Genomic DNA, 14999 nt, shown 5'->3' on the forward strand with positions numbered 1-14999 from the left:
TTGAAGAGCAGATATAAGATGTCATCCGTGATGAAGAGCTCACACCAGTAGGGAGAGTCAAAACACCCTGCCAAAAATTTAAGAATAAATTGAGGTCCCATGTTCTGTGCCAAGAACTTTAAGAATTCAGAAATGGGGTGAGATAGTTGGTGAGGTCCCCAAAGGGAGCAGATTTGAACCGGTCTTTGGAAGACAGGAAGTATTTTGAAAATGGAAGGCAAGGAAGAAGAGCTCTGTAGAAGAGAACACAGGCCATTAAAAGTAATAACTAAGATAAAAATTATGGCTTAAGTAACCTTTCTAAGATGGAAGGTAAAATGGAGATGAATGCCTTTCTCATTATCTTCTCCTCCGGGTGCTCAAATCACTTTGTCAGCCCTCTTTGCAACAGCGTGTACCACACTTTGACTCTAATGTTTATATGGCTTTCCTTTTGCTATTCATTAGGACCATTTTGGTTGCGAGTGACAGAAATCCAACTTAAATTAGCTTAGGTGAAAAAGAAATTTATGGATTGAAATAACTGCGAAGGACATGAATAATGCTAGCCAAAGGGCCCATGAAGTCCAGGGCAGTTACAACATCAGTGCTCACGTTTCCTCTCCCGCCTCCCCTCTGCCCTATCTCCAACTCTGCTTTTCACTTGGCTTTACCACTTTGCAGCCTCATTCTCTCCCGTTAGAGCTGGCTTCCTCTAAATATCAGGAAGATGGCCTTCAAGGTGACCAGTTTCATGTCCTTCCAGCTGTAAGTCCAGGAGCAAGAGAAAGTTTTCCTCAGTAGTTCCATCAGAAGAGACCTAAGGAAGCCAGGCGTGGTGGCCCACGCCTGTAATCCCAGCAGCTGGGGGGGGGGGGCGCTAAGGCAGGAGAATTCTGAGTTCAAAGCCAGCCTCAGCAACTTAGCAAGCCCCTGTGCAACTCAGTGAGACCCTGCCTCTAAATAAAATATTAAAAAGGGCTGGGGATGTTGCTTAGTGGTTAAACACCCCTGGGTTCAATCCCCAATACTATTTAAAAAAAAAAAAAGAGGCCCAATGGAAGCTTTCATTGGCCCAGCACCCCACCTATACTCTCCCCTGGATTCCACACACCAGAAGCCTAGGAAGTGCATACCCCAGAATCCCTGTCTACTAAAACATCAATGGGAAACACTTGGCAAGACCAGGCAGGCAGAAGTCAGATTTTTTTGCTCCCTGGCAGAGGCAATCTGTGGGCCTTAGGGAGACAGGACATTTTGCAGCAGCCCCTAGGGACTTTCCTGAAAACTTCAGGCCTCAGGACTAGAGGAAACGGAGGATCATCCCTAGTGGCTTCCTGAGTTCCTTCAAGTTTTTATCTGTGAAAGCTACTGAAAAGCTGGTGGCCTTCCTTGACCTTTTTATGCCCAGACTTTCCTTTGACCTTTGACCAGATTTTGCAAGCACCTTGACTTCATTAAATTCTTTCCCATTTGAAATACCTGAATGGTTTCTCTCTGTGACTGTGACCACGCACTAACTGATAAATGCAGACACCTCAGGGTAGACAAAAGGGAGGGGTCTGTCACTCTAATGGGAGAAGAAGGGAGGAATGCTCCAGGGGTCAAATCAAGAGCAACCACACTTCCCATTGGCTGTCAGATTTGGAGTGCTGGGGGAAAAGGAAGTCAAGAGAATATGGTGACAAGGGCTACACTCTGGGGCAACCCATGCTAGAGTGTATGGGACAGAAACAGATGTGGGCAATGGAAAGGAGGCAGGGTCAATAGACCTGCCCTAGAATGGGAGGAATGGAAGCACAGAAAAGATGCACCTGAGCGCTGTTAGAAGAATAGGACAGTTTTGTGTATTGCATGTGGCTCAACAATAGCGGCTGCTTACAAAGCTACAATTAATTATACATCAGCCGATCTGCTAGGTTCTCCACATTAGCTACAATCCTGCAAGACCAACATCATCTACATTTACAAAGGAGAAAAACAGAGTTTAGCAGCATTAATTGAAATGCTCAAGGGCAATCAGCCAGAGGCCAGAGCCAGACTCTAACTTGCTTCGGTTTGTTTTCACAGTTTATATTCATTCCACTAATCTATGTTCCTTTTTCTTCCAATCATTGGTCCTTTGAACAATATAAAGGGCCAAAATTGATGTTAAGCTGGTGAGAGACAGAACAGCAAAGACTCTGCCCCTCTCCTATAAAGTCCTAAGAACACAATCATGAAGAAACAAATCCAGATTGAGGGGTATTCTACAGAACAACCAGCCTGGTCTCTTAAAATTTGTCCGTGTTGAGCTGGGCATCATGGCACTCGCCTGTGGTCTCAGCTACTCAGGTGGTTGAGGCAGGAGGATCACCTGAGCCCAGGAAGTTGAGGCCTGGGCAACATAATGAGAGCCCATCTCAAAAACAGATAAATAGGGCTGGGGGTATGGCTCAGAGGTAGAGCACTTGCCTAGCATGTGTGAGGCTCTGGGTTTGATCCTCAGCACTGCATATAAATAAATAAATAAATAAAATAAAGATTCGTCAAGAACTAATAAAAATACTTTTAAAAAATGGATAAATAAAAGAGAGTGACAAGACAGGTAAATACAGTAATTCTGAGTTTGCTCCTGAATAAATAAATATACATGTGTATATATACACACATACACACACATTATAAATTTTGTAAAAAAAATTTTGTATTTAATTTGTATAAATTTTGTTTGAATTTTGTAAAAAAAATTGGGAAAATAAATCAGATAATAGCTAAATAGTAATGCATTCATGTTAAGTTTCCTAATCTTTTTATTGTTTTCTTCTGAAAGAATGTTATGGCTCTTTTGAAATAAACTGAAATATTTATTAGTAAATTGATAAAATATTTCCAAATAATTCTCCAATGGGTTTGCAAAATTAGACAGGCAGATAAGGTAGACGGACACAAGAAAGAGAGAGAGAGGGCAGAGGTGGCCAAATGAGAACAATTAAAGGGGTCAGTGGGGTTCATTGTACTATTCTACAACTTTTCTGTAGTTTTTCAAAATAAAGTTGAAAGAAAACATTTTCAATGCACCTATCCTCCCCCACCCACAAAAATATAAAAGAGAAGAAAAGAAGAAGACCTTTAAGTTGACATACCCGAGTTGACAAAAAAAAGGATCTTCCACTTCCAGCTGTGTGATCCTCCAGCCTTCATTTCCTCAGCTGGAAAATGGTGCCCTAGTGCCTGCCCCAGTGTTTCTATGGGGCTGATGTTACAGCTCCCTGTGTGAAGCCCAGCACCGGGTTCTTGGACTACACTGTCAGCACCTTTTCCCTTCCTCCTAGCTAATCCTCATTTTATCTGTAGAATCCATTAAACTGGGTGCAGAGGGAGATTAGCCCAGGATAAATAGGAACAACCACAGAGTCTGGGGGTGCAAATCTAGGGGACAGGGCACCCCTGTGCAGATACTTACTGTAGCCTGCCTGCCTACCTGTGGTGTAGGCTGACTGACCCTCTGAACACCAGAGCACAGGGACCTCAAGCAATCAAAAGCCAAAAATCCTCCAGCCCAGATACTGTCACCCATGACCTGGTTGTCTCATGCCACCCAGTTTCTCAAAGTGGGTCCTGGGCTCATCTGCAAGGGAATTGGCTATGGTTCATGTATAAATATAGATTCCTGAACCCAACTCGGCTCTCCTGAGTTTCGCTGGGGTGGTCTTGGGAGTGCACATTCTAATTCTGAGGCATACTCAAGTTTAAGTGCCCCTGACCTAACAGTGTGGCTGAGGTAGATATGCTGCTTTATACTGAAATTGGTCCATTGGAAAAGCAAATTTCTGTGGTTAGCACCTAATAATAACATAAAGAGGGCTAGACCCACCACAAAAATGTCCTCAGATCAGAGCAAACGGAAATAGCAATGAAGCTGTACATTAAGATAAAAGCGAGGGGGTTGGGGCTGGAGCTCAGTGGCAGAGCACTTGCTTAGCATGTGTGAGGCACGGGTTCGATCCTTAGCATCACATACAAATAAAGAAAATAAAGGCATTCTGTCCATCTACAACTACAAAAAAAAAATATTTTTTAAAAGATAAAAACAGGAGACTTAGGAAGAAAGCAGTGCTTCTCTCTGGCCTTTGCTAGCTCGGTTTTGTTGTTGTTGTTGTTATTGTTGTTGTTGTTGTTGTTTTTGGCAGTTCTGGGGATTAAACCCAGGGCCTTGTGCATGCAAGACAAGCACTCTACCAACTGAGCTATATCCCCAGCCCACTAGCTCCAGTTTTAAAGCATGTGAGTAAAACTCTGCCCCAGTCTCAGGAATGAGTAGGCCCCAGAGTCCAGAGCCCCCAGATCCACAGCTGTCTGTGCCTTAGGACTAGAGTGATCAGAGTGGGCTCTGAGCTGGGAAGCCTTTCCACCTGCAGAGCTGGAAAGCTACAAAAATCAACAGTTCTCTCTTCTGCACACTGTAATACATAGGTGGTTCTAACATCTCGTAAACTCTCAGAGCACCATAAATTCTAATGATCAGGGTAATCGCTTAGGTACTAGTACAGATACCACCTGGATGAAGGAAGCTGACAAGATCACCTGGTTTTCCTGTGGGCCTAGCAAGAGCTCCTTACTGGATGTTTGGTTCAGAAGGTGCAAGTGCCCAGGCTCCTTTTTCTTCAGGGGGCCAGACTATGTGGCCCAGAAAGTTCTCATCTTGAGAAGTTTCCATTTCAAACCAGCCCCTGTTCACACAGACATCTAGCCCCAGGGTCTGAGTTATTTTTGGAGGCTCAGTATTATGGTTTGGATGTGAGGTGTCCTCCAAAAGCTCACATGTGAGACAATGCAAGAAGGTTCAGAGGAGAAATGAGTGGGTTGTAAGAGTCTTAATCCAATCAGTAATTAATCCCCTCATAGGGATTAACTGAGAGGTCACTGAAGTGGTAAGGTGTGGCTGGAGGAGGTGGGAATTGGGGTGTGACTTTGGGCTTAAGTACCTGGCAAGTGGAGTACCTGTCTGCTTCCTGATCATGATGCGAGCTGCTTCCCTCTGCCACACTCTTCTGCTATGATGTTCTGCCTCACATCAAGCCCCAAGGAATGGAGCCCACCTTCTATGGGCAAAGACCTCTGAAACTGTGAGCCCTAAAATAAGCTTTTCTCCCCTAAAATTGTTCTGATCAGATCCTTTAGTCACAGCAGCAAAAAAAAAACTGACTAAAACATTCTGTATGCAGCACTCAGACCTAGGGAGGTGAAGGCAAGGCCAGACAATGGGCTATCCCCACCCACCCTATCCTACCCGCAAGCTGAAGACAACAGCCAGCCATTTGCAACTTTAACTCTCTTAATTTGCATCCCACCTTGCAAAGCTTCAAATGACAGCATGATAACCATTTTCATTCAATAAAAAAAAATAGTAGTGGGAGAAAAATCATGCCTATTACGCATAGAAAGTGACTTTTAAAATTTGTCTTTAAATATTATAGCCAAAGCAAGAAAATGGAAATTGCATCAGAAAAACTTTTTTTTTTTGGTGTAGTTTAACATTGAAAAATAAATCACTTTCCAAGTGGCAGGACTTAAAAGTAATATTTCACCTTTTCAGAAACTCTTGTGAAGTTTGGAAATGAGAAGAATCGGATTCAACTCTTCCAATTTAGGGTGCTTTCCTGATACCCTGGCACCTGAAGTCATTCACAAGTAAACCTGGGTGAATTTAATCTTGGTGGTTTCAATGTCTGATGCCCTTGTCTTCTTTTTCTCTTATTCCTGACATAAGACAGTGTGTGAAGCCTGAACCCTGAGCGGGTCTAACATCTGGACCACTCTGCTCGGAAAGGATGCTCTGCAGGAGGATGTGGGAGGAAGGGGTTGGGGGAGCAGCAAGGATAGAGGCTGTGAGTGTTCCGCAAAGATGAAAGTGCCCTTCTGCGTGTGGAATGGCTGCTACTTCTCGGTGGTGTGGTTTATTAAGGCCTGAGGTGAGAGCTCATATTGAGGAGCTATGATTTGGTAGTTCTCTATTGGATTCAATTCCACACACCGCCACTCAGGGCCTAGTATGTGGCCACACTGAGTGAATCCTGGGGGTGGACAGAAATGAATAATGCACAGTCCCTGCTTTTCTGCCCTCCAGACTGCTCTCAAGGGCAGCAGACTCACACATCCTGGGCACCTGCTGTCCCCAAACTAATCAAGTTGTGGCTGTCAGACGCCATAGAAGAAAACCTGATGCTAGTGGAGTTGTTATATTCATGTCATCCTCAGTTGCAGGGAAAAAAAAAAAAAAAGCTGCTCTGTTCCTGATCTGCACTTGCTTCTTAAGGCAAAAGTGAACAAGCACAGCCTTCCTCTCCCCTGCTCTGGCCCTGCCTCCTGTCTGCCTCAGCACTGGCCTACTCTGCTGCAGGACAGAAGCAACATCCCAGGGGCCCAGGTACTCTGCTGCTGCCCACTTGGCTGACCTACTGTGTCCTCTGGCCTGCCCGGTTCTTTTCCCCAACACATTCATTTCCTCCTGGCCCATGGGCTCTACAGCTCCTTCTGCTGGGTCTTCAGGTTGCCTGACCAAGACCTTTGTGGGCCCCAGACCCATTTGGCTTACTTCTGACCCTTCCTGGTCTGACTTGACCTATTGCCAATAAGCCTCAGGTGCCGATGGTGGCCTTCAGGGCTGCTCTGTGTGGGACGGAAAAGCCACTTGCACTCTGAATTTGTAGCCTCATGATTTATGCTGCCACTGCCAGATGGCAAGCCATTTGACCATTAAGATGCCTCACTGCAAAGCAATCCAACGAATTTGCTTTCTCAGCACCAACCTGTGGATCAGGCCTCTAAGAAAAGAGCCCCGTTGTCATTCAAGGAAGCCTCAACATACTTCCTGTCCACTGGCTCTCAGACTTTAGCACACATCAGAATCACCTGGAGGCCCACAAATCCCAAATTCTGATTAGGAGGGTCTGAGAGTCTGATGGGAAATTTGTATTTCTAACTGGTTCCCAAGCAAGATGTTACTCTGATCAGGGAGCTCACCTTGAGAATCATGGTTCTAGCCCACCATTTTTCAAATTTGGCTGCACATTGGACTCAGAGAGTTTAAGACAGAGAATAAATAAATAAATACACCTGAATCAAATCCTAGAAATTCTGGGATGCAGACTGTTACTGGGTGTTTTATAAGCTCTGTAAGTGATCACCACATTTGGCCAGGGATAAGAACCTCCACCCTTCATTTTTCATCCGAGGCTGGACTAAGGGTGGGGTGCACCTCTATTGCCTACAGTGGCCCTCAGTTAGGGTCACCAGATAAGCTAGAGACCATCCAGTTAAATTTGAGTATCAGATGAACCTCAAATAATAGTTAACTATCATTCTGTTCCAACTATTGCTTGGTGTTTTAGTTTTAGTTTTAGTTTCTAAATCTAGTGACCCTTTCCTGAGACACGTCCAGAACACTGAATGAAAAATAAAGATCTGCTAGCTCTAGTTTTACAGATAGGGAAAGGGAGGCCCAGAGATCACCTAGGAAGTCAGGGTGAGGACTACAGGAATTTTGTCCCCAGTCCTAAACTCTTTTCTCATTACAATTAACTGAGCTCTTGGCAGGGATTGTCCTCTTACTAGAAGGTTACTGTCAGTTGCCTGGAGGTGACTTCAAAGGAGTCAGTATAGTTTAGTCCTCTCTGCTTCATCCCAGTCCTCATCTCCACCCCTTTTCTATTGCTGTCCTAGGGTATGGCCATTCTCGGGGCCATATCGTTAATGGCCACCTCAGGGAGGAAGTGGACTGGAAGTGGTCCGGGGCAGAGACAGCTGTGAGTGAGAGCCTATAATTGGGTAACACGAGGACAAGTGAGATTTGGCACAGGCAAACAACAGGCAGAGCATGTTGGGAGAGGCCCACTTAATGCACAGAGACACTTGGAATTAGTTGTAAATTCTCTGGGAAGAGATCAAGGCAGCGGCATAAACAGCTCAATTAAACTGTCGGCTCAATGCTCAGTGCGAAGTAATGGTCAAAACACAGCCTTTAATCTAGATATAGAGGATTATCTCCGGACCCTAATGAGATTCCTAAGATTAGTTGTACCTGATGTGGAGAGAACAGTGGCTGGGTCAGCAACACCACCACGGGGGACAGGCTTGTATATCAGCAGGACTGAGACTTATGTGGAAGGGCTACCTGGAAGCCACAATCTCCTTGGAGCCCCCCTCTGGGTGCTGGGGAAACAGGACTGAATCACAATCTGCTTTCTCAATTTCAGAGACAAGGTCTGGGAACAGAACTCCAGAACACATCTGCTTTAAAAATACAGCAAGTCAAAACAATATGGTACTGGCATAAAAACAAATACATGGATAAGAACAGAATGGAGAGCCCAGAAATAAACCCAAGTAACCATAGTCAAGAAATTTGCAACAAGAACACACAACGGGGCGAGGGTAGTTTCTTCGTTCAGTGATGCTGGGAAAATGGGATATCCATTTCAAAAGAAGGAAAGGTGCAAAGCATTTGTGGTGCATGCCTATAATACCAGTGGATCAGGAGGCTGAGGCAGGAGGAAGGCTAGTTCAAAGCCGGCCTCAACAACTTAGCAAGGCCCTAAGCAACTCAGTGTGACCCTGCTGCAAAATGAAAAAATAAAAAAGACTGGGGCACTCAGAATGGATTAAAGACCTAACCTAAGACCCAAAACTGTAAAACTCTTAGAAGAAAACACAGGAGAAAAGTTCCTTGATATTGGACTTGGCAATGATTTTTGGGGGATAGCCTACTTCAAGGTCAGACCATAAAAGTAAAAATAAACAAGTGATAGTATATCAAACTGAAAAGCTTTTGCACAGTGAAGGAAATAATCAACAAAATGAAAAGGCATGCTAGAGATTGGGAGAAAATATTTTCACACATATAGCTGAAAAAGGGTTACTATCCAAACTATAAAGAAAACTAACACAACTCAGAAACAACAAAAAACTAACTCTAGGGCCTGGGGCAGGGGCTCAGTGGTAGAGCACTTGCCTAGCGTGTGGGAGGCACTGGGATCAATTCTCAGCACCACATAAAAATAAATTAATAAAATAAAGGTCCATCAACATCTAAAAAAAAAAATTAACAACAGCAAAAAAATAAAATAAAATAACCTAAGTTATAAAGGGGGCAGAGGACTTAAATAGATAATTCACTAAAGAAGACAGAAAAATGACCAACATATATAGGAAAAGGTGCTCCAAATCACTAATCTACAGGAAATGCAAAATAACATCACAATATTACCTCATACCTGTTAGGGTAGCTATTAAAAAATGATAAGAGGGCTGGGGTTGTAGCTCAGTGATAGAGTACTTGCCTACCTCATGTGAAGAATTGGGTTCCATCCTCAGCCCCACATAAAAATAAGTAAGTAAAATAAAGGTATTGTGTCCATCTACAAGTAAAAATATTTAAAAAAAAAATAAGAGATTATAAGTGTTGGGAGAGTATGAGGAAAAGGAAACCTTTGTACATTGCTGATGGGAATGTAAATTAGTACAAGCATGATGGAAAACAATATGGAGATTCTTTAAAAAATTAAAAATAGAACTACCATATGACCCAGAAATCCCTCTGTTGGAATATACACAAAGGAAATAAAACCACCACTTTGTAAAGACATCTGCACTCCTGTGTTCTTGCAGCATTATTCACGAAAGCCAAGATATGGAAACAACCCAAGTTTGTTGATAGATGAATGGATTAATTGTGATATGCACACAATGAGATATTATTCAGTCTCAAAAAAGAAGATCCTGCCATTTGCCACAACTGAGACGAACCGGAGGACATTATACTAAGAGAAACATAACAGACATAGAAAGGTTGCACACTGCATGATCTCCCTTATGTATAGAATTAGGAAAAGAAAGTCAAACACATAGAAACAAAGCAGAATGGCAGTGAGGGGTGGGAATGAGGAGAAGGTTAAAGAATGCAGTTGCAAAGGATGAGAGGCCTAATGTGCAGTATGAGGACTGTAATAAATACCACATTGAATTCTAGAAAAGTGCTAAAAGAATAGATGTGTTAGTTCGCTTGACTTGTCTAGAGTAATCTTTTCGCTATGTGTATGCATATCAAAACATCATATCCTGCCGGGCACTATGGTGCCTATAATCCCAGTGGCTTGGAAGGCTGAAGCAGGAGGATCATGAGTTCAAAGCCAGCCTCAGCAAAAGCAAGGTGCTAAGCAACTCAGTGAGACCCTGTCTCTAAATAAAATACAAAATAGGGCTGGGGATGTGGCTTAGTGGTTGAGTGCCCCTGAGTTCAATCCCTGGTACCAAATGAAAACAACCAAAACAAGTATGTACCCCTCTACCCTCAAAATGCAGTTCCTCTGACATGCTCCCACCTCCAGGCTAACACTAATAAGCGCTGGCACCTGGCTGAGGCAGACGGAGATGGCAAGCTGTAGCTCTCCATGAATGATCTCAACCATTCATATTCATTCATTCATTCCACAGTTTTCACATGCCTGCCTACCTACCACATGTCAGGCACCATTCTGGGCACCAGACATATGCAGTGAACAAAAGGGCAAAAATCCCTTTCCCATGTGGGACAAGACAAAAAAAAATAAACAAGAAAAATAAGTATACAGTGGGCAAACTGGGGTGAGCTATACTCAGACAAATAAGACAAAGGAGAGGGGGAGCAGGCATTGGCAAGGAACTTCAAGTCCAGATACCGTGCCCACTGAGGCCTCTCTGAGCATGTGATATTTCAATTAAGACCAAGGGTGAGGGGCTGGGGTTGTAGCTCAGTGACAGAGCGCTCGCCTAGCATGTAGGGGGCACTGGGTTCAATCCTTAGTACAGCATATAAATAAATAAAAAATAAAATAATAATAAAAAAAAGACCAAGGGTGAGCCATAGGGAAAACGTTCCGGTGGAAGACACTGCAATTTAAAACCCCTAAAGCAAGAGGGTGCCTGGAGGTGCCCAGGAGCCCCCAAACATCAGATTGGAGCAGGAAAGAGGGGCAGCACAAAAAGGGGGTCATGAATTTCAGGGATCTTGGGGGCCACGGTAAGGATTTTGGCATTTAGTACTAGGGAGATGGGATTCAGTGGAGGATTTGAGCAGAGGAGGAATATAGTCAAATTCACTTTAATAGGATGACAGATGGCTTCCGTGAGAAGCAGGTAGGAAAATGGGTAAGAGACAACTGCTGTCATTCAGACAGGAGATAAGGAATCTTGGCCCAGGGTGGTGACAGTGGAGGAGGTAAGAAGTGCTCAGATCCCACATCTACCTGGCTGGAGAAGGTAGCAATGAAAGGAGTAGTGGATGACCGAGGTTTTTGCTTCAGAACTGTATCTCCAGTCCAGACTCCGGCGCTGAACTTCACATCGGCTTATACAGATGACTAATGCCAAATCAACTATCAGCTCCCCTAAAATACCCTTTTCTCTTTCCTCCAGTACTATCTGTCCCTGGGAAGGGGCTGGTCACTATTCACCAAGTTTTCTTGCTCAAAGGCTATTACTGGCCAAGTGTAGTGGCACATGACTGTAATTCCAGCCACTTAGGAGGCTGAGGTAGGAGGATCACAAGTTTGAGGCCAGTCTCAGCAACTTAGCAAGGTCCTGTCTCAAAATTAAAAAAAAAAGAAAGAAAGAAAAGAAAAGGGGGCTAGAGATGTAGTTCACTGGTAAAACATCCCTGGGTTAAATCCCCAGTACCAACAAACAAATAAAACCATTGATGACTTCCTGTTGCATTCAAGGTAAAGTTTCATTCTCCTTAGTTTGGTAGTCAGAACTCTCCTGATGGGACACAATCTTTCTTTGTACCTTTACCCTTTACCCACCATGTCTTGCCCTTACTAATTCTCAGCTACTCGTCGTCTACTCAAACCAGACCATTCACTACTGCCCAAGTGGTTTCTCACATGTTCCTGCTTCTATGCCCTCACAGTGGATGTTCTCTCTGCCTGGAATTTCCTTTCATATCTAAATGCTGCCCGTTCTTCAAGGGCAAGTCCAGATACCACCTCCCTCCGTGATCTTCTCCCTGAGAATTACATTCCCCTTCCCATGTTCCATAGCTCTTTGTCCCTTGTTCTGCCCTGTGCTTCTCTTGCCTTGCCTGTACGATTACTGGTGAGAGACAGAGATGCTGTCCCCAGAGTACTTGTGTATCGGCTCATCAGCTAAACACTCTGTATATAATTAACCCCCTTCAATATCCCTGCAATCCCCAGGCAGGGAATGATATTAACATTCAACAGACTAAACTGAATGATGTTTCTTAAAAGAGGTACATGAGTCTGTTGGGTTGGTGACATCATTTTGGGGGCCTCTATAAATGACACTGTCTTCTTCCAGGTACTGGAAGAGGTACTGAAAAAGCAGCTGCCATGTCATTGCCTTTGGTTAGTTCTTGGTTTAAAGTAAGAAGTTGAGTAGGACAGAAACAGGGCCATCCAAACCCAACCCTTCCAATAAGAAAACTGCGTTGGGGGGAGGATGTAAAAAGGCAAAAATGTCAAGAACGATGGGCATTTTGTATTTGCAGCAGTACATAGTGTTAGATTTGTGGTATCGAGAAATTAGGTACCACTCCAAGCTGTGCCTCTGACTTGATCTCTCCCCTTCACTGGTCCCACACTTTCCTCTATAAAATGAGGTGGCTGGATCTCTGAAAAGACTGTGTCTCTGGTTTTAGCCCTCTTAATTTTTCTGATCCTTTCCTACTGGTTCTCCAAACCATTAAACACAACATCTTCCTTAGGAATCTTTTCTGTTTCCTTTCAGGATGATTATTTCTGACTCAATCTTGGAAGGTGTGTCTCTACAAGTTCCCAAAGGAAAACACCCATGGGGTTCTTGCCTGCTTGAAGTAAATACCACCTTAGGCCAGCCACCCCATATGTAACCTGGGAATTACAACGAATTGCAGGGATATTGAGGGGGGTTAATTATATACAGAGTGTTTAGGGGGTGAGCAGATACACAAGTACTCTGGATGTTCTTGGCATAATACCATAGCATTACAATAATTCTGGCTTGCAAATTATAGCCCAGCTGAGGCATCACATGGGAAAGTGGGTCTGACCCTTTGGCTTGCTGAAAGTAAAATGGAAAAAATAAGTTGTGAAATATAACTTCTCTTCCTAAATTTCTGGTAAAGGCAGAGATAACCCTTCCATGTGCAACCCACATGCAGGGAACATGCTTCCAGTTTCTGGAGAAGACTTTCTTGTCCCAGGAGCTCTGGCCCACTGCCAGGATCTAGCTGCTAGCTGCTTCTCCTTCCAGAGCCTAAGCAGACAGGGGAAGGGAGGGAACTGGAGAGTATGGAGGGTGGATGAAAGGTGGGGTTTAAGATGAGGATGTCCTTGCTTTTCAGGTTTTCTATTGGGGATAGAATTATCTATGCAGGATAATTAAGTGCTTATGTAGCAGAGAAGTGATTTAAAGGGTAACTTGAGATGTTTAAGTCTAGGGATACCCAAAATAAACATCTTATCCTTCAACTTCTGGGTCCTTTCCCTATCTCCCCCAGAATATGCCCCCCCACACACACACTCACAACAGATTTTGAGATTATTTTCTTGAAATACTAAGTGAATAGATTTCAGGTAAGAAGTTGATGATGCTTTCTGTGACTGTGTGGGGATCACATAGTGCGTTTGGAAAATTCAACTGGCCACAGAGGATGACAGTGCAATCTGACCAGAGAGAGCAGCAAGTAGCTTGTTACTGAAGGAATATTTGCAGTCAGTCCCACCGCATGACTGTGTAGGGCTGAGTACACAGAGAACAGCCTTCAGAGTGAGACCCAAGTTGGAGTTCTGCTTCACCCCTGTGGTCTCAGGCCACAGTCTGAACAGGTTACAGAGAGAGAAAGAGGTAACCACTCTGGCCCTCTAGATCCAAGAGGTCTCAGACTGAGTATGGCCTCAGCTCTAGGAGGCCGCTGATCTTGCTGCCCGTCATAATGGGTCCCACTGTTCCTAATACAGGATTCCGGAAAAACAGATTGTCCCAAGGCCCAACAATGATATACAGATAGCAGACGGAGAATATGGATTTGGGGATTGTTTTAGTAAATCAACATGCTTAGAGAATTTTCACTTCTCAGGTACCCACATCTTAGGGTCAAACTATATTCTGAGGTTGCATGACCACATCCTAAGTAGCACCCAGCCCTAGAGGCAGCTACCTTGATTTCAGGCAAGATTTTGGTCTTAACAGGGAGTCTCCAGCTTTTCCCCAGGAAAAGCTACCCTGAGCAAGCTGTGCCCCTCTTTCAGCCTCAGTTTTCCTCAGACCAAAGAATGGTCTTAAGTTGCACCATTATGGTGTCATCAGCTTTGAGAATTGGCATCTGAGCTCGTCATCTGTGTGGCTTTCTATGAGACCTCAGTTTCTCCATCTGTAAAATAGGGCCCTGCCAGCTCCTGCAACTTTAGGCTTTAAACGTACCCACAGCTTGTTCCGCCAGGTTGGCAGTGAACAGGGTTAAAGCCCCAACTTCCTCAGAGGTGAAAAGGTAAGCAAACATTCCCACCTCCCCTTAGCCTTCCTCTCGGATTGGTGCCCTGTCCGGCCCCCGCCGCCTATCCCGTCCGCATCCGTCATCGGGATTGGCAATACTCTCATTAGCATAAAGATTCCTCCAAAGACCCGGCGTACGGTGACTGAACCGGAGTCTCTGTCCCTTTAAGGAGGAGGACAGGCACTCTGTTCCTAAGGGTATTTGGCATCGCATTTCCTCTACACAGGCCACGCTGTAAACTAGTAAGGTCTAGTGTTAATTTTCACTTCCGCCGCCTACTCCGACAGTGGGCATCCTTCGGGTGCACAGCCCTGGGCCCGGGGGACTGAAGACGCGTTTGGCCTCTGCAGGCTGCAGGGTCAGCCTGGCAACCTCTCGCCCAAGGCGGTAGCGGGCTGCCAACGAGGGAAAGCCCGCCGCGAAGCAGGACCCGGGCGCCCTAGGGCACGACCCGGGGGTTGGCGCCGAGGCGGCCACAGGAGGTGGCGCGTGCTGGAAGGGAGAC

The 14999-nt window shown here is 44.7% G+C and overlaps 1 protein-coding gene across 1 annotated transcript in view; it reads left to right on the forward strand.

Moving 5' to 3' along the window:
- Shb (SH2 domain containing adaptor protein B) overlaps window positions 1–14999 on the forward strand; it is a 183484-nt gene that overhangs the window by 37955 nt on the left and 130530 nt on the right. The window contains exons 2-3 of the mRNA XM_015492129.1: window positions 14517–14627; window positions 14782–14881. Of these exons, the coding sequence (XP_015347615.1) occupies window positions 14517–14627; window positions 14782–14881 (211 nt within the window). The remainder of the gene's footprint in view (window positions 1–14516; window positions 14628–14781; window positions 14882–14999) is intronic.

Source organism: Marmota marmota, unplaced genomic scaffold, assembly GCF_001458135.2.
Source record: "Marmota marmota marmota unplaced genomic scaffold, marMar, whole genome shotgun sequence".
NCBI classification, from domain to species: domain Eukaryota; kingdom Metazoa; phylum Chordata; class Mammalia; order Rodentia; family Sciuridae; genus Marmota; species Marmota marmota.